This window comes from Prionailurus viverrinus, chromosome B3, assembly GCF_022837055.1.
Source record: "Prionailurus viverrinus isolate Anna chromosome B3, UM_Priviv_1.0, whole genome shotgun sequence".
Lineage (NCBI taxonomy): Eukaryota > Metazoa > Chordata > Mammalia > Carnivora > Felidae > Prionailurus > Prionailurus viverrinus.
In genome coordinates, this window is record NC_062566.1 from 14,543,975 (window position 1) to 14,570,528 (window position 26,554).

At 46.9% G+C, this 26,554-nt stretch overlaps 1 protein-coding gene across 4 annotated transcripts in view; it reads left to right on the forward strand.

Moving 5' to 3' along the window:
* The first annotated feature begins 570 nt into the window (after positions 1-570).
* LRRK1 (leucine rich repeat kinase 1) overlaps positions 571-26,554 on the forward strand; it is a 132,374-nt gene continuing 106,390 nt past the window's right edge. For all 4 annotated transcript variants that reach the window (XM_047862162.1, XM_047862163.1, XM_047862165.1 and 1 more), the window contains exons 1-2: positions 571-728; positions 6,054-6,269. In XM_047862162.1, the coding sequence (XP_047718118.1) occupies positions 6,173-6,269 (97 nt within the window). In that variant the 5' untranslated portion in view covers positions 571-728; positions 6,054-6,172. The remainder of the gene's footprint in view (positions 729-6,053; positions 6,270-26,554) is intronic.

The window sequence follows — 26,554 nt, forward strand, 5'->3', positions numbered from 1 at the left end:
ATAGTGACATCCTCATACATACATCCATAATTAAATTGGTACATTCATGTGATGGAAGGGGTACAGTTTGCGAAATACGAAAGCTTTAAAAATATGTATTTCCATACCGCCCTATAGTTGTACATAAGTGAATACTCCCGGCATTTTAAATATTTACTGCGAGTCTACGCCTAACAGCTGCAAGTCAGAGGTTAATTGGCATATTTAGCTCCCTGAGCAGAGCAGAGGGAAAGCTGGGTTGAGCTGAGAACCCACCAATCTTGTCTCTGCGCGTGCCCCGAGACGAGAGAGCAGGGGACCCAAACCTGGAGGAGACCTCGCGCTACAAGAAGGGCTCGCGGGCCTTGCGGCCTCAAGGGTAGGAGCGGCGAATCTTGGCACCTCCGGCTTTCGGCTAGGGAAACTGAGGCAGGCCACCGTAGGGACCCCTGGCGCCCCTCGTGGGCAGAAGCAGCAGCGGCCGACCTTCACCGCGCGCGCTCTTCGCGCCGCCCGCTCACCCGCCCGCCCGCGGGCCGCAGGATTGAGGAAGTGCGTCTGGGCCCTGCCCGGCCCCGGCGCGCGCGGCCGGAGGCGCAGGGGGGCGGAGGGCAGGGGGACGGCCAGGCCCCGGCCCGCTGGAGTCCGCCCCTCCCGGCCCGCGGGCCCAGCCCCTTGTCCCAGGCGCCCGGGGCCGTGCCCCGCCGCTGCCGCCGCCGCCACCGCCGCCGCCGCCGCCGCCGCCGCAGGTAAGTGCCCGGGTCCGCGCCCCGTGGGGGGGCCTCGCTGCCTCCCGCGGCGGGTCGCGGGGAGCCCGACTCCGCAGCCCAGGCCCGCGCTCCGGGCGGCCTCGTGCTCCGCCCAGGTGGCCTCTGCCCGGGGGCCCCCGAGGGTGCGGGCGCGGGCGATCTCCGTCTGGCAGCCCCACGGCCTCCCTGGCCCGCGGGGTGGGGGAGGGTGCGCGGTCCCGGAGGGGCGGGGGTGCAACCCCGATACCCCGCGCCGGACGGGGCCGGGGGAGCCGGGGCAAGAAACAAAAGTCGGAGGCTACACCAGGGCGTCTACAGGTTTCCTCCGCCTTTGGAGAGAACCTCTTCCTTCAGCCCGGCACGGGCGGAGTGTGAGCGCTCCTGTGTGCGGGCGAGTGTGAATGCGTGTGCCCAGGTTCTGGCCGATCGTGGAGTTGGGGGGACGGGGGGTGGGGGTAGGTTCTGCTGAAGGGGGCGGCCCAGCGCGCCTGCACCCCCAGAAGAGTCTACGGGACCCGCGGCTCTGCCCAGGTCCGGATAAAACCCGCCATCTCTGTGGCGGTCTCTGAGGGCCACCTTTCCTGGCAGGGGTTCGGAGACGGAGTGAGGACCGGGACGGGGCAAGAAGCGGAGCCTAGGAAGGCTGAGGCCAGAGGAAGATGGTGAGGGAGAGTTTGGGGACCTCTGGCCGGCTCCACCTGGCCCTGCACAGTTGGAGGCCAGGAAATTTTCTCCCCAAACACATCCGCAGGGGTCAGAGAGGCAGAGAAACAGGCGCCTGTAGTGAAGTGTTCAGCAAGGCTCTCAAAGAATATGCTCCTTTTAGAGTTTGGAGGTCATCCAGCGATTGTAACAAAGTACCCAGACATTAAAGGGACAAGTGGACTAGCACGATTTGGAAAACATTAACATTAAAATGCCTTTTGTGATTTGACTTTAATTACCTTTGCTTATGTCCCTGAAGAATAAAGGAATTAAGTTAAAAACATACAAACCTCACACCTGATTTGTCCCTAAAGGAGGTTTTGGGGTCAGCCAGACTTTCCCTCCCCCAAGCTTCCACATCTCAGGGAATAGCTCCCTCGTCAACTCAGTTGCTCAGTTGCAGGGAATTCGCCCCCAGCCTGTACCTCCATCCCTTGAATTCAGTGTTAGCAAGTTCTGTTGGGTTTACCTAGGTGTCTGGGCTCAACCCTTCCTTCCCACAGTCTCGACCCTAGCCCGAAGGTATCAGCATCTCTCTCCGGTATGATTGCAATCCTCCCCTCTCCAATTCTTTATTTGACAGCCAGAGTGATTTTCTTTTTTTTTTTAATAAGTGAATCAGAATGTGATTTACTCCCAGAATGTGATTTAATGTGAATCAGTCCTCTGCTTAGAACCCTGCCATGGCTTCTCTCCTTGTGATTGGCGTGAAATCTAGGATACCTCCTTCCCCTCAGTTGATCCGGCCTCTGCCATCATCAACCACCTGGCCATTGCCCAAGCCACCCCGGCCCCCCACCAGCCACCCTGGCCCAGCTCACTCTCCAGCATGTGGCCTCTGCAATGCTGGCCCTGGAGTCTTCACATGGCCAGCATGTTAAGCTCAGCCTCTTTCTCAACAACCCTCTCTCGCTGTCCTTCTGGAGCCTCCCCTGGTGTTGTGTTCCTTCTTCATGTATTTCATTTCTCCTTTAATTACCTGGCAGTCTCTTCTGGAGCTCCAGGGACACAGACCAGTATTGCTCACTGCTGGGTCTTCACTCCCAGAACTAAGAGATGCCCAGGACACATGGTATAGTGATGGAATGGTGAATGGACAGCCTTAATCCTTTGTGGTTTCAGACTCCTGAAGGGCTTCTGTTCCCAAACCCCTTGGGTGCTCATCTGAGATGGAGACCACACATTTCTCTGGTCTGCAGCTCCATGATATTTTGATGCTCACAAATCCATTAAACACATTTTGTAGCAAGCCAGTAACTAGTCAGGGAGACTAGCAGTGCCAAAAGGATGTCAAGGACCATGGGCCAACCATCCCTACCAGGCTTCTCATTCAAAGAAATTACTGGATAATATGAGAATTACTCACATGCTTTATTTGCAAGCATCTTCCCAGTACTGGCAATCCTTTCCAAGCCTCCTGAAGACAGGTGAGGAGGTGCAGGTCCTCCTATGTTTCTCTCTATCTATCCTGTGTCTGAAACTTTGCAACTGTCCCTTCCGGACCAGCTGTAAGTTTCATGAATTACATGGCAGTTCACTCCATGGAAAGGGCCCAATGAAAACATCTGTACAACGAAGGTCAAGTTCCTTTTTTTCTTTTTTCATTAAGTATTCAGGTTTATTCGTTAATGCAGGTATAAAGAACTGGCAAATGAAAATTGGTGAGGTTTTAAAGATTATTAAAATAATTATTTAAAAAAATCCTCTCGAAACTCTCTTAAGAATGTATATACACCATGATGGCAAGATAGACCTGTAACTTACAACCATGATTTGTTGCATTGATCTAAACCCAAAAGGAGCAGGAAGAAGCAAAGATCCGTTTGAGGGCAAAAATTGAGCAAAAACTGAGTTACCTCATTTTAAAACTTCTACCTTAGAGTCTAAGCCAACATACAAATTGCAATTGAAAAACTCCAGTGGTAAAAATCCTTCATTGGTAAAGTGATTTTTCAAAAGGAAACTGAAAATGAAAAGGGGAACAAAATGTGCTGGGCAAGGGTTGGCCTAAAATATTTTAACGATTTTTTTTTTATCACTTAAAAGCATTCTATGGTAAGACACTTCTGTTTTCAGAAGGAACATCTACTAGCATTTGGATTTTGAGGTGTTGTTAGGTATATGTGGTAGCTGATTTTAAGAGGTGTTTGAAGCAGATAGGAACTGTGCCTCTTGGTTTCTGAATGTTACTGTAGGATTTGGAGCCTTTTTATTTATTTAGTTTTTTTAATGTTTATTTTTTGAGAGGGAGAGAGAGAGACAAAGCATGAGTGGGGGGAGGGGCAGAGAGGGACGGAGACAGAATCTGAAGCAGGCTCCAGGGTCTGAGCTGTCAGCACAGAGCCTGATGCAGGGCTCAAACTCACGAACCATGACCTGAGCCAAAGTCGTACGCTTAACCAAGTGAGCCACCCAGGCACCCCTGGAGCCTTTAATTTAAGATGGAGATTATTTTCGTCTTCAAGTTGATTTTCCTGTCTCAATTTGATTTTCCTAATCAGGTTTTGCAATCTACAGTGCTTTGATGGTCTCCTAAATGTTGTCCAGATTGATCATTTCTCCTTGGAATTTTTAGGCTCCCAAACTTCAGACACAGGCTTTCCTATGTATGGCTTCCTCAGACCTTTCACTCTTTAGTTCAGAAAGGTGGGGGTGCATCATTGACGAGTCCTCTGGGGCAGGCTTTCCAAGCTCCTCCTTCCCCTGCCTGTAGGAGTACAACCCACCTGGGCCAGGTGCCCGATTTCCAGACTCTAAGATGAGACAGCCCCAGTGCTCTGCCCTCCAGCCTTGATGTTCTGAGCTTGTTAATCAGAGAGCAGCAGGGAGACCCTGCTGGTCTCCCAGGCCTCCCGCTGGTATTGTAGGTAAGAACCACAACTCTGGCCCTGTTGTAGAAAGTGATTCCAGAAAATTTACCTTACTTGAAATCACATAGCCACCCCAAGAGGTTCCCTGGGTGAGAGGCTACATGTCTATTTTTAACAGATGGGAAAACTGAGATACACATAAGTTTTAGCTTGAGGTCACACTGCTGATCTGTGACAGAGACAGTCCAAGCCTTTGACATCCAACCTGTGCTTTTTTCCTTTCCATATTGTCTTGGGTATGATTTATATGACCTTGATTTTTTTTTTTTTACTACACTTTATCAGTCTCCATTTCAGAGGTATCTGTCTCAGAGAATAGTTGCTAATTACTTATGTAATGGTTCTAGAAGGTTCTGAGCAGGTTCTAGAAGGTACCCTGAACAGTATGGGCACTGAGCAAGCTACCAAATAAGGCTGGAAGAGCACTGGGGCTGCCTCATCTAGAGCCTGGAAATCGGGCACCTGGTCCAGGGGGGCTGTACTCCTAAAGGCAGCAGAAGGGGGAGCTTGGCAAGTCTTGCCCCAGAGGACTTGTCCATGATAGTATAGACTCTACACCGACACTAATAGAAACACACACATTTCATATACTAATCCCCTCCCCACTGTGCAATGTATCCCATGCCAGGCCTGAGCTGGACCTGGGTCTTTCCCTCAAGGCAATGGATGTCACCTGTGTTGGGGGCACCACCCTCCCCCCAAGTTCAGTGGGAGCCCAGCATGAGAGAACCGCACTCTGCTTCAGCATTTACCACAGTTGTCCTGGTTTGGGGCCAGATAAGTCTCTGTTGTGGGTGGTGCCCTGTGCATTATAGGAAGTTCAGTAATATCCCTGACCTCTACCCACTAGTTGTCTGTAGCACCCAGACCCTGAGTTGTGATGACCAAAAATGCCTACAGACATTGCCAGATGTATCCAGGCAGGCAAAATGTGGGGCTCCTTTCTGTTATCCCCCAGGGTGCACACTGACTTGTCTTCATAACCAGTACCAATGCCTTCTGGAACCCTCACTTCAGGACTGTTGCCTGGTTGCCTCTTTGGGATTACATGCTTGCCTCTGGGCTTCTGGAAGAGCTGGTCCTGGGCAGAGGGGAAACCTTATATTGTGACCAGTTTAAAGTGCGTCTGCCCCACCCCAGCTGGAGTGTGAGCCCCTGAAAGCAGAAGCCTCGTGTAGTCATATCGACGTCGCTGTGCAATTGACAAGGGTTATGTGTTGACTAAACAATGGCTGAGCCCTTACCAGTAGGTGTCTGTCATTGTTGGGGTTTCTTAGGACTGTTTTTAAGTAGACATGATCAGCGGGGTGCAAGTTGGGGTGGGGGCAGCTCATCCTTTCACTTCCCCCACCTGACTGGGCATGGCTAGACAGATGGAATGTCAGGAATGTTGCAAGAAGAGAAATACCTGTGCGATGTATAAATAGTAAATGTATTGGGGCGCCTGGGTGGCTCAGTTGGTTAAGGGTCTGACTTTGGCTCAGGTCATGATTTCATGGTTCGTGAGTTCGAGCCCCGCATCAGGCTCTGTGCTGACTTCTCAGAGCCTGGAGCCTGCTTTGGATTCTGGGTCTCCTCCTCTCTCTGCCCCTCCCCCGCTCATGCTGTGTCTCTGTCTCTCTCTCAGAAATAAACATTTAAAAAAAAAACATTAAAAAAATAAAATAAATAGTAAATGTGTGCAGGGGTACAAGAAGGAACTTGACAATTAAGAAAAGCTTTCTGATTTTATAATGTTTTTCACCACCAGAACAAGACTGCTTTCTGCTCAGCCATGACGGCGTGTCTGTGCCTCAGTCCACCCTCCGGGCAGCGGTGGCGGCGGTGACCCTGGCCAAAACTGACTTGGAGAATAGCCACCGAGGGTTGATGGCTGGCATGTCTCGGCGACCGCCCAGCATGTACTGGTGTGTGGGTCCAGAGGGCTCAGCTGTGTGTCCAGAACGTGCCATGGAGACCCATAATGGTAAGAGCAGGGCCAGTCTCACATGCTGGGCACAACCTGCAGTTCCTGTCCTGTGGGGAGTCTAGAACCAGGGGTGTTCAACCCGTGGGTTAAAGTGAAAGTCTCATTATAAAACTTATCGTGGGATTCTCACTTAAATTCTAAACATTAGGGGGCTGTGGGCCAAAATTTATTATGGAGTCAAGGATCCTAAGAATCAGGGCATTACTTCATGTTGGTTAAAGGTTTTTTGATGGGGATTTGGTTTCATGATAAAAATGATGCATATTTATTAAAAAAGAGAGAAGTAGGAAAAAAAAAATATTGCCCAGAGTGCCACTGCCCTAAACACAAGCACTGCTACTGTCTTGAGATGTTCTCTTCTAGTCTGCTTCCTTCTGGGCTTCAGGGATTTTGTTTTAATTTTATAGTGTATAGTTTACTATCCTACTTTTTTCCTCCTAAGTTCACCAGTCACCTAGCTCGTATGATCTGGTGAAACATCTTACGTGGGAACACTGTGTAAAATGATTGACCTAGTCCTCACTCTCCTCTGGGGTGTGTGGGGATATATAGGTTGCTTCTAGTTGCTGAATCTTACCAAAACATCCCCTCCTGTTTTTACACTTAGTTTTAAGACTATTTCCTTAAAGTAGATTTGTAGGGAGATTATTAGGTTTGAACACTTTTAAGCCTCTTTGTACATATGGCCTGATTTCCACTAGAGTTAGTTACACCACTTTTTAAAAATTTTTAATGTTTTATTTATTTATTTGTTTATTTATTTATTTATTTATTTATTTATTTATTTATTTATTTTTAGAGAGAGAAAGAGAATGTGAGTGGCGAAAGGGCAGAGAGAGAGGGAGACAGAGAGTCCCAAGCTGGCATCACACTGTCAGCACAGAGCCCGACACAGGGCTCTATCCCACGAACCGTGAGATCCTGACCTGAGCTGAAATCAAGAGTTGGACACTCAACTGACTGAGCCACCCAGGCGTCCCTATGTGTTTTACCACTTTTAACACTATTAACACAAGTTAAGAGGATGGCAGTGACACTGCTGAGGTTTTTTTTTTTATTCTTTTTATTTTATTTTATTTTATTTTATTTTCATTTCCTAATCAGTATTTTTTTAAATTTAAATCCAAGTTAGTGAATATATAGTATAATAATGGTTTCAGGAATAGAACCCTGAACACTTACATATAACACCCAGTGCTCATCCCAGCAAGTGTCCTCCTTAATGCCCATCACCCATTTAGCCCCTCCCCCACCCAGTACCCCACCAGCAACTCTCAGTTTGTTCTGTGTATTTAAGAATCTCTTATGGTTGGCGCCCCTTCTGTTTTTATATTATTTTTGCTTTCCTTCCCTTTTGTTCATCTGTTTTGTATCTTAAATTCCACATATGAGTGAAGTCATATGATATTTGTCTTTCTCTGACTGACTTATTTCGCTTAGCATAAGACACTCTAGTTCCATCCACGTTGTTGCAAATGGCAAGATTTCATTCTTTTTTATTGCTGAGTCATATTCCATTGTATGTATATACCACATCTTCTTTATCCACTCATCCATTGATGGACATTTGGGCTCTTTCCATACTTAGGCTATTGTCAATAGTGCTGCTATGAACAATGGGGTGCATGTGCCCCTTAGAATCAGCATTCCTGTATCCCTTGGATAAATACCTAGTAGTGCAATTGCTGGGTCATAGGGTAATTCTACTTTTAATTTCTTGGGGGACCTCCATACTGTTTTCCAGAGTGGCTGCACCAGTTTGCAATCCCACCAGCAATGCAAAAGAGTTCCTTTTTCTCCACATCTTCGCCAACATCTGTTGTTGCCTGAGTTGTTAATTTTAGCCATTGTGACAGGTGTGAGGTGCTATCCCATTGTGGTTTTGATTTGTATTTCCCTGAAGATGGGTGATGTTGAGCATTTTTTCATGTGTCTGTTAGCCATCTGGATGTCTTTGGAAAAGTGTCTATTCATGTCTTTTGCCCATTTCTTCACTGGATTATTTGGTTTTTGAATGTTGAGTTTGATAAGTTCTTTATAGATTTTGGATGCTAACCCTTTATATGATAGGCAGAGATACTGTTGTTAACAATAAATATTTGTTAAGTCCCTAGTACATACCAGGCACTAGATTCAGTGTTTTAGGTTGTTGAATTCTCACAATGACCTATAAAATGGATATTTACCCCCATTTTATAGCTGAGGAACTTGAGAGTAAAGAGATGTGTAGATACATGGTGAAGGTCAACAATTTATAAGCGGCAGAACTGCTGTTTGAGCCGTGTCTTAACTCTAGAATTTCTCGCCCTTAAAATCTAGGCCATCGTGTAGGATATGAGAGGGCCCATATGTTGGGTTTGAGAGGGCCAGGGTGTTTGTACCCTTCATCAAGTTAGCAATCCAACAGTGCACCTGGCTCAGCAGATATTGTCCAGTTACTCGAGTGTTTTTCTTCATTGAAAATGCCCAAAAGCTAACTAGGGTGATGTTCCTGGAAGATTTCTTTGTGCATAAATCAGATTATGAAATGGGAAAAGAATTTGTTTCTTGACATTGCCCAGCACTAAATGTTCCCAGAATGTTCGACTTGCATCCTTTGAAAAGTTATTTCTCTCTTAACGACGTATGTCTTTTTTTTTTCTCTCTTTTTGGCTGCTTGTTAGAAAGGTGACCTGTGACAGAACATGATACCCGCTGTTTGGGTAGCACCTCTACTTTCCAGCTCCATTATTCTACCTATCTCTCCTCTTTGCAAGGGACATTTGGGTTTACTGGGTGGGTGACTGTGGCATCTGAAAAAACCCTAGAGGGGATCTGCCCAGTCCCCTTCCTGGTCAAGAGTTGATGACCTAAATGAGTGGCTCTCTACCCTCGCCCTCAGAAACACTGGGATGTCTAAACTACCATTGGCCAGGAAGCCCCTAGGCATAAGCATTTAAAAAAAGTGTTCCACCCCCTCTTCATGATTCTAATGTGCAGCTGGGACTGAGAATCAATGGGTCTAAATGGGTTGGGTCCGTAGAGCAGCACTTCCCAAATTGTAGTATATACTTGAGTCCCCAGGCGATCTTGGTGAGCTGCGGATGCCCACTGGGTAGGTCTGGGGGCCCCCAGAGCCTGTGTTTCTAATAGGCTCCCAGGTCATGCTGATGTTCTGGTCTACCCGCCAAGTGCAAGGCTGAGATGATACTTTCTGAGGTGTCCACAGATCCCCACTGATTCTTACGGATCCTGGGGACCTGGGCCAGTGGACTCTGAACAGACATGGATCCAGCCCTGCCTCCAGGCCTGAGTTAAGACAGATAACCAGAAAATGTTCATGTGCACTGAGAGGCCAAGCACTGAAACTACCCAGCCCCCATTTTTTTCTTCCCTTTGAGGTCTGTCTGGACTTTACCCTTCTCCCATAGAAGGGTTCCCCACTAGCTTAGAAGAAGCAGGCTCAGAAAAGTCTTTTCTGCTCCAGGGGCCTCTTTCCCCAGTGGAATCTCAGGATTCGCCACCACCCTGCTCTGAATGAACCATAGGACACACACAAGGGTACAGGAGCTTATGGGAGTCATGCAGCCCCCACTGGGGACTGCTCTAGGTGCTGGGGGTTGGAGGGAGGGGTTCCCCAGGGGAGGTGATGTCTTGTGAATCCCTGATGCTAAGTGAGGTGTTTACGTGAGGACAAAACACATAAACCACAGAGTTGAAGAAGATAAGAGGAAAGTGGCCTGAAGTGCATGGGACAATTCTGTCCTATGGCTCAGCATTACGGCAATTATTTTCTCTGTTAAGGAATTATAATAGTAATTGAATTCTCCTAAGGACTCCATGAAGAAGTGCAAATTTATGCCCGCACTCCCAAGGTAGAAAGGTACCACAGGTGGTTGCAGAGGAGCTGAGGGTGGGAGTCCCGCCTTGGGACCCTCAGGGACGACTTTCAGCACTCCCTTCCTGCTGGCAATGGGCTGCTTACTTGGTGGCCAGACGTCAGGCACCTTCTGGCCTCCTATAGCCACCATTGAACCCCCGTGAGAGCAGTGGAAGAATGAGGGCAGAGGAGGACACCCCCCCACTCCTTGCCTGTCCCCTCCACAGAACAGCATCACCATGGGGACCTCCACAGGATCCCACAGGCACTGGGAATGTTAAATCTATTACCTGTGGCTCTGATGTTAAATCTATTACCAGAGGCCCTGCTAATTGCATGTTCGCTAGAGTGACAAGGACTTCTGTGACTGTCTTGTTTGAACCCCACAGGTTGCTTCTGACGGTGTTTTCTTTTTTTAAGTTTATATATTTATTTATTTTGAGATAGAGAGAGAGTGTGTGCGCACACAAGCAGGCGAGAGGCAGAGAGAGGGAGAGAGAGAATCTTAAGCAGGCTCCATACTGTCAGCGCAGAGCCTGACGCAGGGCTCGATCTCACAGACTGTGAGATTATGACCTGAGCCAAGATCAAGAGTTGGACGCTTAACCAACCAACTTAAGCCACCCACGCGCCCCATGACTGTGTTCCTTTTCTTTTCACTGAGAGGGAAGCAGTGGGCAGACACACAATGGGATTCACACAATGTAAGGTCGAGGTTGGGGGAAGGGTGGAGGGCTTAAGGGCCTGCCTGTGGGGTTAATCGGGACTGCCTTCAATTCTTAGTGCTGGGTGACCTCCACTGAGTGGCTCAACTTCTCCGAACCCTGATTCAGGCAGACACAGGATCTCAGTGGGATGTACCAATGACAGTTTATTTCTGGCCTCCACGCCAGCAGGTGGCTGGGGGGGCTCTATTGCACGGAGCTGTCTGAAGCTCTGCTTCACGTGACTCCTGTTCTTCTGAGACCAGGGGACGCTCTTCCCCTACCAATGGCAGAGATGCAAGTGGAGAAAGCAGAAGCATGCCAGGTCTCTTAAGGCCTTGGCTCAGAATGGCACGCCGTTGCCCTTGGCCAAAGCAAGTCACAGGGGAGAGCCCAAATCAAGAGCTCCATCCGTGAGGAGGCCGAGGCCAGGCTGTGGATGCAGACAGACATGAAAAATTGGTGACCGCCGTTCCATCTGCCACGATGGGAGTTGGCGGGCTTCAGTCCTTTGGAAAATCAAATGTACCTTATGTATATATTCTTATTTATTTATTTATTTAAGCAGCCAGCAGAGTGCCTTCCTCCCCTGAACTCCTACCTGGAGCCTATGTAACAGCTAACAGTGAAGTTGCTTTGATGGGCAGTAGTGAGGGGTGGGCTTGGTGAATCCCACCTGTGGGTCTTCACCTTGACCCCAGAGCTCTGCAGGCCCAGTTTAAAAATATCGCGTGTTGGATTTTATTTTCACAAAGTGCAAATACACACACCAAGACCACAGCCTGAGGGCAGGTACACTCAAAGGGTAGCACAGTCACATGGAGATTACAGCCACTGCTCTGTGCTCACCTGCAGGGTTTATGTTTCTGCACTGAACTTGTGTTCCTTTTTCTGTTTGCTTCTTGTTTGTTTGTTTGTTTGTTTGTTGTATTATGTTTGCAACCAGAAGAATAACACTGCAATTTATTTTTAAAAGTGTTGACTTTTTAAATACCAATGTGTTCAATTAGGATCTAACTGGCAAACCTCAGCGCTCACTTTCAAGGTCAAATCCACGTCAGCTGGCCTCTTTCCTCCTAATTTCTTTCTGGAACAAATGGAATATTTGACTCCATGAGCCTGAAGCTGTACCCGCCATCTGGGTTGTTCCCCCAGCAAATGGGCTGGCTCTGTCCTGCCCACCTTCTCCCAGACCTTCTGGGATCACAGGGAGCCCTGCTTCCCCACCCCCACTCCAATCCACCTAAGGAAAATTGCCAGGAAGCAAACCAATGAGACTCTGATTATAGTCAATGTAGGAGCAGCTTGCTTTCACTCCAGAAGCTCTCTCTTTTAAAAATGCTTGGAAGAGGGGTGCCTGGGTAGCTCAATCACTTAAGCATCCGATTCTTGATTTCAGCTCAGGTCATGATTTCACGGCTCGTGAGTTTGAGCCCGGCATCAGGTTCCGTGCTGATGGTACAGAGCCTGCTTGGGATTCTCTCTCTCTCTCTCTCTCTCTCTCTCTCTCTCTCCTTCTCCCTCTCTTTCTGTCTCTCTCTCTCTTTCCCCCCTCTCTCCCTCTCTCCCTCTCTCTCTCCCTCTCTCTCTGCCCCTCCCCTGCTCGTATGCTCTCTCCCTCTCTCTCTCTCTCTCTCCAAAATAAACTTAAAAAAAAATGGTTGGAGAATAACATACTTTGGAAATGATAAAGTTATTATGATGCCTCCAAACATAGTTTAGAAAAAGATCCAAACATTAACAAAAATCAGGAAAGAACTCACGTTTTACTTTCGGGTTTGGGGTGCTGAGGCATTTTGTGTGTGTTTACAGATGTGTACGAGGTGTGTTTTTCATGCCCTTACCTGTATGGGTTGTATACCTCACCTTGTGCCTGTTTAGAATGGCTAGCCCTTCCAAAGCCCAGGAAGGTGCAAGTACTTCACCAGTTGCCCAGTGGTCCCAGGGGGTTCTGCCTGTGCCTGTCCTGTGTTTGCTCAGCACAGCTGTGTCCCAGGAAGGCTTGTTGCAACCTTATTAGTGCTGTCAGCAGTCAGCTTGCCTGAGGTTCAAGAGGAACATTTAGAAAGTGTGGAGGAGTGTAGAGTGTGTATGGGTAGATCGAGGGTCAGTGAGATACTGGGCTGGGGCTGTGGGGCCATCTATGTGAACAAACACATCATTATGCATTCTTCCGCATCTGACACCAGTCAGAGTGGAAAAACCTGTTCTGCCAGCTGAGGTGAGGCTCCCTGGAAAGTTGAGAGGTGAACAAACTTCTAGATAATTCAAGCCAAGAACTCTTGGTGAGTCTCTTCTGGATCGTGGAGGGTGAGGGGGGCTTGGGCAGACGTCACTGGCGGTGGCTCACATACCCCACAGCTCTGTGAGCAGTCCTGACTTCAGCTGCCTGCCTCTCAGAGCACTGTCCTCCACTGAACCAGCATGGACCAAAGGAGGAGAAGGAACATTCCGGAAGCTCTTCAAATCCCAGGTTTTTACATAGCCGCTTTTAGCGTCCTTCTCTTTTCCTTTTGCCTTTTTCAAATCTGTATTAAAAATAGCTTCCTAAGAGCCAAGGGGTTTGCTCGAGTAGGGGCTCTCTTCTTGCCTTCCAGAAATAGAACAAGGAAACAGGCTGAAATAGGAAGTGCCACTCCAGTGGTAGTGTGCTTTCTTGGCGGGCCGCTGGAAGAGATCCTACAGGGGATAGGTCCACATTGACGTGTGCCTTCCGGAGTGGAACTGCCAGCCCATGTGCCTGGAGGCGGTGTCCTGCTGGCGTCTGCCAGGCTGTGTGCATACCATGGGAGCCAGGAGGGCAGACAGGGCTTTGCTTGGAAGGAGACCGAGGTCTAGGGGGATGTCCCAACCTCAGCCTGGCCTCAGGGGCAGCACTGGGCCTTCCAGGGACCACAGCCAGCATCCAGTAAGGAATCCCTTACTCAGTGAGGTGAAGGGAAGGGAGGCCAAGCCGTGGCCCTGGGGGTGGGAGAAACGGCTGTGGGCATCCGTCCACGCGGGTAGTAGTTGACACAGCTGTGCTTCATGCCCACAAAGCCCTGCCCCACTGCAGAAAGCTCTGGATTTGATGGGGGTTTTAACATTAACCTCCGTCTGTGGCTTACATCTTCTGATTATTTGTCCAGAATACACTTGCTTACCTCTAGCAATGGGAAACTGACTACTGCTCAAATAATGCCAGCCATTCTATGGGCAACTCTGTTCGGAAGTTTATGCGATGGGACCAGTCCTGCCTTCCTTGCATCCAGCTCCACCCACCTTGGCTGATAAGAGTCCCTTAACCCCTTTCTTGAAATAATGAAAAGCAGATATCTTGTCCTCACTCCCTGCAGATTCCTTTTTTAGGCTGAGTAAACCATCCCGCAGCCTTCAAGAGCAAGAAGCCTTCCACTTGGTTATCACTGGGATTTTGCTCCTTGGTCTGTGCACCAACATTAGGCCTTGGCCACCTGGGCCCAAGGAAAGAACTGCCTCCCACCCACTCCCTGCATCTTGTCATGGCAGCTCTTGGGAGCACCCACTGTAGGTGGCAAGAGCCTGAAGGTCACCCAGGGCCTCGGCCCCTACCCACTGCCCATCTTCCCCTACCCAACATTGGTCTTTACTCGGTTCCCTTTATGAGAGATGGGCAGGGTGGTCCCACCTGAAAGCCTTTGTGCTCACTGGGGACCAGCCAAGACCCACCTGGCATGCATTCACTGGCCAAGAGAGGGTTTTTTTTTTCCCAGCCCTGCACCTGGGCCCCTATGGAGCCATCAGTGGCCTGTGAGCAGGAAAGTATCTGTGTAGACATTGCCAGGTCCCAGTACAGAGGAACAAGGATTTTCTTCCACCTGTCTGGTTTCCTGGTCCACATGAGTCAGAACTTGAAGCAGCCATAATTAGGGATTTTTATGAAATTCTTTAATTCTCTGGGAATAGACCCTCTGTCTGCAATAAGATGTAAGTCCAAACTTTAGTGTATGGATTTCACACACATTTTCAGGAACCCTGATGAATGAAAATAGGAGGCTTCCAATATTCTTTGGAAGTCCTTTACCATCCTGGCCTCCCTTGTGTTTAGTTTGTCCAGATTCCACTTAAACATCTTGTTGTATATTGGCATTCATCATGAAGAGAGAAGAAAAAAAAAAAACAAACAGTAACACGCATCTCAAGCATCCTGAGCCCATAACCCTGATGTTATAGAAGAAATCATACATTAGCAGGGACGCCTGGGTGGCTCAGTCAGTTAAGCATCTGACTCTTGATTTCAGCTCAGGTCATGATCTCATGGTTTGTGAGTTCAAGCCCCACGTCGGGCTCCGGGCTGACAGCACGGAGCCTGCTGGGGATTCTCTGTCTCCCTCCTTCTCTTTGCCCCTCCCCTACTCGCTTTCTCTGTTCTCTCTCAAAATAAATAATACTTAAAAAAAGAATTTATGTAAAAAAAGAAATCATACACTTGTTAGAAATTATATTTTCAACTGTAAATAACTTCTTAAGATTGTACTTAATTTTGCTCATTCTTACTGGGGTTGTGCTTAGCAGTCTTTATCCCACCTACCTCCATCCAACATCCAGTGGCCAGGACATGTCCCTAGGTGTTGATTGAAAATCGTCTACCTGGTGGTTTCAAGAGAACCAAGAACAAAAATAACTTAATTTTGCCATCTTGAATTTATCAGAGACTTAGAGATATTTATTTTTTTTATTTTTATTTTTTTTAGAGATATTTAAAAGTATTGAAAAATTGTAGTGCATTATTTTGGATACAGAACCATGTGATAGGGTGCCAGGGTGGCTCAGTCAGTTAAGTGTCTGACTCTTGATTTCACCTCAGGTCTTGATCTCACAGTGTGTGAGTTTGAGCCCCATGTCAAGTTCTGCACTTGGGATTCTCTCTCTTTCCCTCTTTCTCTGCCTCTTCCCTGCTCACTCTCTCTCTCTCACAAAATGAATAAATTAAAAAAAAAAACAAGAACCAATGTGATGATGTAAATTTGAGATTGGAATTTGAAAACAAAAGGACAAGAATTGACACTGGAAAGTTCCTTTTAGTAGCTTATTTTGGACTTGAGATGAGCACTTAAACATTGGCAGGTGACCTCAGGTGGCTTCCTACGGAGGAAGGCCAGGACAGGGCCCTCAGGCAATTCCACCTCAGCCTGGCGGTCAAGATCGAAAGGCTCCGGTGGGCAGTTGCCCATGTCTTCCTGGAGACATCACCAGCACCTCTGGGTTCAAAAGCAAAAAGCAAGCAGAGAGCCCTTGCCCCACAGTGGGCAGGAAGCACCCCAAAGTTAAGAAAAAGGTTTTTGTGTAATTACACACATTTCTCATAGAACATTCATACAATACAGATAAAGCCACTGTACTTTTTGGTTCCTTTTCCGTCTTTTCCAAGTGATCACTGTTAACTGAGTGTGTTTCCTTCCCAGCCTCCCCCACACTTGTGCACATGCACGTGCGCATGCACACACACACACACACACACACACGCCATTCTTTTGTATGTGTTTCTGGTTTTACATGCATGATATTCAATTTTACATGTGTTGTGCAACGTTTTTTCCTTGAGTTGTCTTGGAGTCTTTTTCATGTGCTCGTGCATATCATGACTAGAATAAAATCTATGTAATCAGTCTTCCATTAAAGTGTCCTTAGATTATTTCTACATTTTGCTTGTTATCGTAAGAGTTATTACTGCCTGTGACCCAGCAGAATTGCAAGATCAAAGAATAAGCACATTAAAAATTATCGAAGTAATACACACCCCTGTGTAAAGAAGCGAGTGACACAGACCAGACATTAAGGCAAAGCGCCAGTGTCAACTCCCAGAAGGGCGTCTATTTCCTGTTTCTAATTCCAGTTCCTTAGGTCATTACCATTTCTCTACATAGGGAATATATGCCTGCACATCTGCTCCATCGGCTGAGCCAGTGTCCGTGGCCTGCCTGCCGTGATAAATGATTTCCTTCACTTCTGTGCCACGTCTCCCAGCTGCTTCACCCATACTGATTCTATCAGTGTTGACGCACCTTTGGGTTGCATTTGTGGTGTTCAGTGATATGTTCCCATTACTGCGATTTGGCCCAGGGACTCAGTGTCATCCTTGCCCCGTGGGGTCCAAGGGGTGAGCACCTGTTCTCTTCTTTTTACTTCCACCCCCCATTTCTGACTCCTACTCAGAAGTCTTTGGCCCCTTGTTTATATGAAGCACATCATCCAGAAGACTCCTAGCACAGGCTTATGCAGGTGCACACAAGAGACTGGGCATTCCTGGAAGCAGGTTCACTTTGCCCTCCCTGGGTCCCAGCTGGAAATTGTCTGCCTTCAGAACTTGGAAGAGCCCGCTCTATCGTCCTCTAATGCAGTTTGATTCTCCTTGCTTTGTGGATGACTTTTGTTTTCTTCCCCCCTCCTCTGTGGCAGCTTTTAGAATCTTCCGAATGCTTGGTCTTCAGAAATCTCGTCACCACAAGATGTGGGTGAGGGTCTTTTTTTCATTCATGCTGCTTGGCACTGCATAGGCCAACTGTTTAGGCCTGGAAAATTCCTTGTATTCTCTTTGATAATATCTTCCTCCTCTGCTTTTTGTCTTTGAGGTTTGGTTTTGTTTGTTCTTCTGGAACTCCTTTTAGTTACAATAGATGTTGCTTATCTTTTCTCTCACATTTTCTGATTTTTCTTCTTCTTCTGAAAACTGTAGACATGTTTTTAAAAAATTTTTAATGTTTATTTATTTTTAAGAGAGAGAGAGAGTGTGAGCAGGGGAAGGGCAAAGAGAGAGGGAGACACAAAATCCAAAGTAGGCTCCAGGCTCTGAGCTGTCAGCACAGAGCCTAATGTGGGGCTCGAACTCATGGACTGTGAGATCATGACCTGAGCCAAAGTCAGACACTCAACCGGCTGAGCCACCCAGATGCCCCAGAAAATTTTAGAGATGTTCTTGACTTCATCTTCCATCTCCTGTACTGAAAGCTTCATTTTGGCATCCATTTGTGATTTCCGAAAACCTCTTTCCTATTCTTGGCGGTTTCTTTCATAGCATTCTGTTCCTTATGTCTGAGGTGTCTTCTTGAATTCTCCTGAGGATTGTAACTGGCATTTATTTTATTTTATTTCAATGTCCATCGTATTACTTTCTCAGCTAATTTTTAAATTGATCTCTTCTATCAAATTTATTCAAATAAATTTTTTAAAATGAATTCTAGATAAACCAATAATTTGAACTGTGAGATCATGACCTGAGCCAAAGTCGGATGCTTAACTGACTGAGCCACCCAGGAGCCCCTTGGGGAGCTCTTTTTAATGTCCTTTGTTATCTGTGTGTCTTCTAAAGCCTGACTTCCTGTTTGTTGTACTAATTCAGCATTATTTTGTGAATAGGTATCAAGCATCTTTCTGTGGTGGACACTGTTCTAGATTCTTAGGACATAGCAGGGGTGTGGCCTCTGCACTCCTGGAGCTTGTAATTCTAGCAGGAAAAACAGACAACAAAGAACAGGAAAAATCAGAGAGTGATCCTTGATGAAGATAGCATTACAGCAACAGGAGGTACTCAAGAAACTGTGTGGCTATTTTTAATTGTTATTTGGTAAGACATCTCTGAAGAGGTGACTTTGAATTTCAGGTCTGCTTTGGTTGACCAGGAAGGAAGGGGTCACTGGAAGACTGGGAAGAAGAGAGATTTTGAAATATACTGAAAATAATATAGCATGAGGTGCCCAGCTCTCCTTCCCATGCTCCTTCATTCACTCCTTCATTCACTCCACACTGTATCAGAACCCTCTACAAACTGAGCACTGGGAAGGTGGGAAAATGTCCTCCTAATACTTCTTTTTCCTGGGGTGGGGTGGGGGGATAAATAGACTGTATGCACCACTGTCAGGAATGAAAATTAACCAGTGTGCAGGGGATGGGGGGTGATGGGCAGAGGACACATCTTTAGATCAGATGTCAGGGAAGACATCTAGAGAGATGTGGCACCTACTCAGAATCAGGTGAATGGAGGGAGGAAGTCAGTCCCATAAGGGGCTGGGGAAAGGGCCCTCCTAGCAAGGATACCCGCCAGTGCACAATCTGTGAAGAGGGGCTGAGCTGGGCAAATTGGAGCAGCCACAAGATGGCCTGTGTGCCTGGAGCAGAGTGCTAGAAATGTCAGGTGGGACTGGAGAGGTGGGCCTTCCTGGCAGGCCAGGACAGGGGCTCAGATTTTATTCAGAGAGTAATTAGAGCTGCCTAGGGGCAGCGCGGTTGGATTTGGGAACTAGGGGATGGGGGGGGGGGGTGCGGGGCATGACCCAGGTGGGTGGGGCAGGAGCAGGAGCAGGAAGAAGAGGCTGGACCTGGAATCTGTTCCCAAGCGAAAGCTATCACGATCTGTTTAAGTATTTACTGTTACACAGGAAGCCACTCATAATTCACTGGCTTAAAACAACAGCAATTTATGGCTTCCCAGGATTCTGTGGGCCGGGAACCCGCAGGGCACAGCTGGGTGGCTCTTCTGGCAGCCTTCCCATGACTGACGCCTCAGTGCTCCTCCGCATGACTTCTCCCCCTCCACGTGCTTTGTCATCATCCAGCTGCTTGGCCTGAGCTTCCTTCCAGCATGGCAGGTGGATTGAGGGCGTTGAGAAGCACAAGCTCTCAGGCCTCCCGGAAGGTTAGGCCCGGTGCTGTCTCTTCATCACTTCTGCTGCCCCCTGTGGGTTCAAACAGGTGAAAAGGCCAGTCTGGGTTCCGGAGGATGGGAGAGATTCCACGGCTTAAAGGGAGGAAAAGCAAAAAGTTTGTGGCCATCTTTAACACACCACAGAACTTGATAATGGATTGCAAGTGAGGAGGAAAAGAAAGAGGCATCAGATGTATAACATGACAGGTGTAGTTAGAGCCCCCCACTTTGGGCCTCTCCCTGATTTCTGCCCTCCCATCAGCCCCCAAAGGTAGCCATTATTTTGAAAATAATTCAAACCCTTTGCCATATCTTATAACATTGCTATATAGGTATATATAGATATTGATATAGATAGATATAGATATATCCATAAGTATGTAGTGTTATTTCTGTCCTGCCAGATGAGTCCCCTCTGGGCTGCCACCTGGGTCACCATAAATTCCACAACATCATCTGCCTGGGTTAAGGAAGAGGCTTCACTGAGGGAAAGGAAATCACAAAGCCTAGCTTTGCAAGGTAGACTGCATGTGGTCCCCAGGCTCTCATCCTCTCCTAGGGAGGCATGCCAGGCCTTCAAAGAGGTGGGTTCCAGTCCAGCAGAGGGTCTAGCATGGACCTGCCTTCTCAGAAGGCTAGCCTGTCAGTGGTGTGCTAGGTGTGATGCTGGCTGTGCAGCTTCGAGCCATGGGACGGAACTATGGCACGTCACAATGCCTCAGCCCCTGAACCCACAGGAAACTGAGCATGGGCGCCAACCGTTTAGCTGAGAGAAGGGGGCACCCCTCAACTGGCTTGTTGGCTGTGTTTGTGGAATGGCTGCAGGGAGGGCCTGCTAACCAGAGTCGTGTTTGGCAATGCTGCTCCTCGCAGAATGGTTTCTTTATTTAAATTTTTTAAGTAAGTATTTTCATACTGTGCCAGTCTTTTGCTAACTTGCTCTTTCAACCAACATTAAGTTTGTACAGCGTAAGAGCTGTGTTTTCCAAGAAGCGGGGTAAAACCTTTTGCCTATAAAACTATCACTGCCTGGTACTTTTTTATGGGCAGATGTTTTACCATTGATTCCATTTCTTTAAAGGTTACATGTTGGGGCGCTGGGTGGCTCAGTCAGGAAGCCTCTGACTATTGATATCAGCTCAGGTCGTGATCTCGAAGTTGTATCTCGTGGTCATGGGATTGAGCCCTGCATCGCACTCCATGCTGACTGTGGAACCTGCGTGGGATTCTCTCTCTCCTTCCCTCTCTGCCCCTCCCCCATTCACATGCAGGCATGTCTCTCTCTCTCTCAAAAATAAATAAGTCAACATCTAAAAAACTAAACAAAGTTTACAGGTTTATTTAAAATTTCCATTTCATCTTCAGGTAAATTTGGCAATACGTTTTTCTAGATAGCCGTCCATTTACTCTAGATTTTCAAGCATGTTAGCATAAAGTTCATAGTAGCTTTGAGATTCAAAAATATTTTTAAATGATTTTACTCATTTGTCACAGATAAATCATATATTTGATATAAAGTTCAAAAGTGCAAAAATGGGGGACGCCTAGATGGCTCAGTTGGTTGAGTGTCTGACTCTTGATTTTGGCTCAGGTAATGATCCCAGGTCATGGGATTGAGCCCTGGGTCAGACTCTATACTGAGTGTGGAGTCTGCGTAAGATTCTCTCTCTCTCTCTCTCTCTCTCTCTCTCTCTCTCTGTCTCTCTCTCTCTCTCCCTCTGCCCAGCTCCCCCACTCATGCATGTGCTTTCTCCCTCAAAAAAAAAAAAAAAGTACAAAAGGGAATATAATGAAAAGTATTCTCTCCCACCCTGGCCCTCAGTCTTTCAGTTCCTTTCTCTTTCAAAAAACTCAGGGGAAAAAAAGCACCCCCTCTTGATTTTCTTCCCCCTCAGAAACCACAGTTTTTTTTGGCCTCGATTTAAAACAGCTGTTTTTCTTTTCATAAATCTTTAGGTTAGGCAGAATTTTGAAATGTTATGTTTTCATCTTAGTTATTTTTCATTTTCTATATTATGAACAATTTTGGACACCTTACAAAAGTATCTTTGTATCTATAGCTCCAACTTCCAGAACTGTCACGCATAGCCAAACCTCCATCTCTCTATATCCCATTCCCTATCTCTCTAGATTGTTTTGGAACCCAATTTGAGGCTTCCTATGTTAAGAAGACAAAAAAAAAAAAAAAGAGTCACAGTATATTTTACATACATTTTTAAAAAATGAAAACATGTTTCATTAATAACATCAGATATCAGTGTCCCTTGATTGTCTCATAATGTGTTTGTATCACTGTTTTGTCTGAATCCGGTTTTTTGAATCAATGTCCCTGCATTCTTTTGGGTGATTTGGTTCTTAATTTCTGCCTTTCTCCCTCACTTACTTTTTCCTTGCAATTTAATTGTTGATAAAACCACATTTGCAGTTTCCCACAGTCTAGATCTTGGTGATTACATCTGGTGGGTGTGGCTTCACAAATTCCTGTCTCTGTGTTTCCATAGATCCAAAGGCTTGCTTAGATTCAGTAAGATGTTTTGGCAAGAATGCGAGGTAGTTGGTTTACACTTTCTATTGCATCATTGCGGGAGTCAAATGATATCTAATTGTCTCTCCTCAGTGTTTAGATTTTTCAGTGATTTTGGGTGTTGTTGCTCTGATAATCCATTACAGAGGTCCTAATGGTTTTTCAGCTCTTCACCTAATGGTTTAATTAGTCATGGATCACTGCTTAGATCAGTTACTTCTTTCGAGATTGCAAAGTGGTGATATTTCGAGTCTATCATTCCTTCTTCACCTGTTGGCTGAAATCCATCTCTAAAAGGATTTTCTCCCATCACCTCTGTGATGGGAAAGTCAAAATAAATGTGTGATTCTTTGCCTTAATTTATTTATCCCTTTTCCTGAAAATGAGTCAGTTCCCTAGTAGTATCTTTCAAAGGTTACCAGTGAGGGATCGTTCTCTTAGTATTGTTATTAGATCATGAATTTTAACTTACTTGATTTTTGATGCTAAAATTATTCATCTTTGGCCAGTAGAACCTCTTTTGGGTTGGTTCTTCTGTCTTTTCCCATGACCCCAAGAGTCGTTGAGCACCGTCTTGCTTTCTGATGTGAAAAGATATTCCAGGCTTGGAATTTGTTGCCTGATTCCTGCCATCTGCCATTTCCTTAAAGAACCCGCTTCCTCTGCTGATCTCGTGATTTAATTCTCTACTGTATAGTTTTGTCCCCTTTCTCATTGCAGACACTATTTCCTCTCCCTCCCTCCCCCTCCCCCCCTCCCCCCCCCCCAGCCTCTCTTATTTTTTGTTGATCAATCTTCTAATAAGATTGTTTCATGAGTCTTTTGAAAAGAATCAGCTCTCTGGGTCCTGTTCTTTTTTACTTCTCTGCTTTCTATTTTCTATTTCTTTTTTTTCTAAATTCCTTTTCCCTTTTCCAACTTGTGGAGTAGTATCCTCTCACTTCTGAGAACTCATCTTTTTTCAGTGGGAGCATTCTTCTCATATATTTGAGTGTGTAGTTCTGGAATAATTACCAGACACGTTTTGGAAAGCTTTGAGCATCATCTTCCGTGTCTCTTAATTTTTTTGCCTGTACCCTTTGTGTCTGGGTGCTGCACCTTCTGGTTGGTCTCGCAGATGATCCATGTGTCCTCCAGCCCTGTCCATTCTTTTCCTGCCCTCTGTTTCATGTGTTTTACAGTGCAACTCTTCTAGTGTTAATTTCTCAGCTTTTTAGTCAAGTCTTGTTTATAGATGCCACATCCTTCTATAGATGCCACATCTATGTCTCTCCAAGATGCCAGTCATGTTCATTCTGAGGTCCTGCTCTTGTTTTATAAATGCAGGTTCTGGGTAGGGATGGATCCCTGAAATGTGGGAAAGCCAGAGCCCAAGATTTGGCTTTGAGATGCTCAGGCGTGGACTCGTCCTTTCTTCCTGGATGAGGATGGTGGTTGTTTTATCAGGGACCGGGAGAGTCCAAAGTTTGCCCTTAACTGGATTATTTGTATAGCTCCCCGTGCCCAACCCCAAGCAGTGATGTAAGGGTGCAGCAAACAATGCAGGCTTTCAGATCTGGCAAGACCCTGCCTTGTACAGGCATTGCCACTGTCAGCGGCGCCCTTCCCCTTGGGGACACTGAGGCCCGAAGAGGGCTGCAATGAGATATGCCCCAGCTTCTCCTGTCTGGGTGGTCAGTGTGCTCCAGTGGCCCTGGGTCCTTGGCTGTAAGCAGGGAAGTTAATTCAGCTTTACTTTCTGCGTGTGGGGGTGGGAGGTGGGAGGTGGGGAGGTCTCTTCCTGCTCACATGTTGCCTACTTGTTGGCTCGGTTGGTGAAACTAGGTGCTTCTCCTTATGGTGTTCATCTTCCTCACATGTTTGTGGGTGCGTCGTTGGATGCTGGTCTTTGTGGCTGGGACTCCCCGAAGCTGTCTGTGAATGCAGCATCAGACACCCCAGCCCTGGGAGAGAAGGGCGGGAGGCTGCAGTGGGCTTCCCTGGGCGTGGACGTGGGGCATGTCTTCTGGAGGTGGGGGAGCTCCATGTGCCTCCTGGGTGCCACCTGCCACCTGGAGTTCCACACTTCCCATCTGGCACATAAGAGGTAGCTTTAAAAAGGAAAAGAAGGAGGGGCGCCTGGGTGGCTTAGTCAGTTAAGCGTCCAACTCTTGACCTTGGCTCAGGTCATGCTCTCATGATCTTGCAGTTCATGAATCCAAGCCCCATGTTGGGCTCTACACTGAAAGTGCAGATTAGGATTCTGTTTACCCCTCTCTCTCTCCCTCTCTCTCTCTGTCTCTCTCTCTCTCTGCTCCTCCCCTGCTCTTCCTCTCTCTTCCAAAATAAAGCAAATAAATTTTAAGAGGCAGAACCCTGGACCCCTCCACTGCCTGGCACAGGCTGGCTGGGGCTCCCTCTACCTGTGCTTTCTCCCTCCCTGCAGTCCCCTGCTGGTGACCTTCGTGGCCCTCCTACTTCCTTTGTGCACCCTTGGCAGCCTGGGAGCACTCTCCAAACCACCTCCAACTTGTACAACATGACCTCCTGTCCTCTTAGGTCTCCTTTTTGTTTTCTGATGCTAATATGGTTTGGTGGTAATATTTTTTTTTTTTTATAAAATCTCCAAGGAATTGGGGCAGGAGTTGATGACTATATCAGGGTTCAGTCTGCTGTCTTAATTCCCTCTTCTAGAGTCTTCTTGATAAGTTATTAATATCTCTTAGATATCTTCTTGATATCTCTGATATGTGTAATTTATAGGAAAAAGTGAGTGACAGTGTCATGAAGGTGGGCTTTGCAATCAGAAGGAGCTGGATTCGAATCCTGGTCCCTCCACACGCTAGTCCTCATCGGTAACAGAGGCATCATGAGTGTGTTTGCAGAGCACTTAGCACCACACCAAATGTGATCCACTGCCTGTATGATCCGTAGCCCCTCAATTAGTGTTTTCTTTCTCCTTCCCTGTTGGGCAAGTTATCTAGCCTCACCTGGACTGTATTTTTGCGAGTGAAAATGATAATAACATTGATGAAAAATATGGGAGTTCTTAAAAATGGAAGAGGGGGTAGTCTTTGATTTTATTTGAAGGGACAGGATTTAAAATGTGGCCAGTCCTCATTTTCAAATATGTGTAGAACTATTAAAGTGATGAGTTCAAATCTAATCATCAAAATAGAATCGTTTTACTTAAAATGGAATTGAATCAAAAGTTGTTTAATTAAAGTTTTACATCCAAGACCTTTTCATTAACGTCAAAATCTTTCCTTGTCTCATGTTCGCAATGCATTTTTTTTTTTTGGCCCAATTAACAAAATGTGTATGTCTCATGGAAGAACACTCCTAGTAAATCTCAAAATTCTAATATTCTTGAGTATCTTGAATGTTTAGCCGCAAGCTGTCCATAGGGAATGCCTTGAACATGGGTCACAGAAGCATCGAGAACGGAGGCGGGAGGCGGGTTTCGGTGGCCCAGGGGCCATGGTGGCAGAGCCCAGGCATTCTTGGGATGTTTGCGGTTACACAGAGTCATGGAGCTCCTTGCTTTAATAATCAGGACATCGCTCATAAAAACAAAGAGCCATATTGTCGTCCAGCCAAGGTTGTACTGCACTGAATGAAGAAGCTTGAGCTACGCGCTTGGACATTTCCATACAGGAAAAGAGGCTGTGAAGGTGACAACCACAGAGCAGCAGGGTGCAGACTGAGCCACACACTAAAAACCCGGCCACAGAGGAGCCCGACTCCCGGGAAAGTCAGCCCTTGCTCAGACTGAAGATCTCAGCGTTTCTGTCTTAGGGCAAAGGGGAGAGGCTGCCGGCATTCGATTCTGTTAAGCATTATCTCCTGCACGGATGTGTCTGTGGCTTTTGCTTTTAACTCTTCAGAGGCCACGTTGTAGTCCCGCATTGGGCTCCCCTCCAACCCCTAACCCGTTAAGTACACCAACTCACAACTCTGCGAGCCACCGAGGAGCCCCGATCCTGGGTTTTGCCTCTTTGGTGTACGCCTGCTTTGGGATTTGGAAGGCAGATGGCAGTCCCAGTATTGAGGCGAATCAGCTGGAATCAATTTCAGTTGTGTGAACTTGAGGTTGTGTGTCTCTGCCTGAAGACATGCAGAGGAAAAAGAAGAGCAAATGACCTCATTTCTTCCCCCTTTGCCAAGATTCAGAAAACGTTGCTTGTTTCAAGGCGGATCACACGGTTCCAGAACCCTAAGTATCCATCTGCAATTCTTAGATTCTTACATCATTCCAGAATCGCCTTATGTGTATACAAGCAAAACCGATTCCTATTTCTCCTCCTTTCACACGGAACATAGCTGATCACACCCACTGATCTGTACCTTGCCTGTTGCCTTCGCACATTTGTACATAAAAGCTATCACAATCATCATTGTTCTTTTTGACAACTGCCTAGTATTCTATTGCACAGATGTCCCTCACTTATTTAAATAGCTTCCTTCCAAAAGGCATTTGGGGGGCACCTGAGTGGCTCAGCCGGTTGAGCGTCCAACTTCGGCTCCCGTCATGGTCTCACGGTTCGTGGGTTTGAG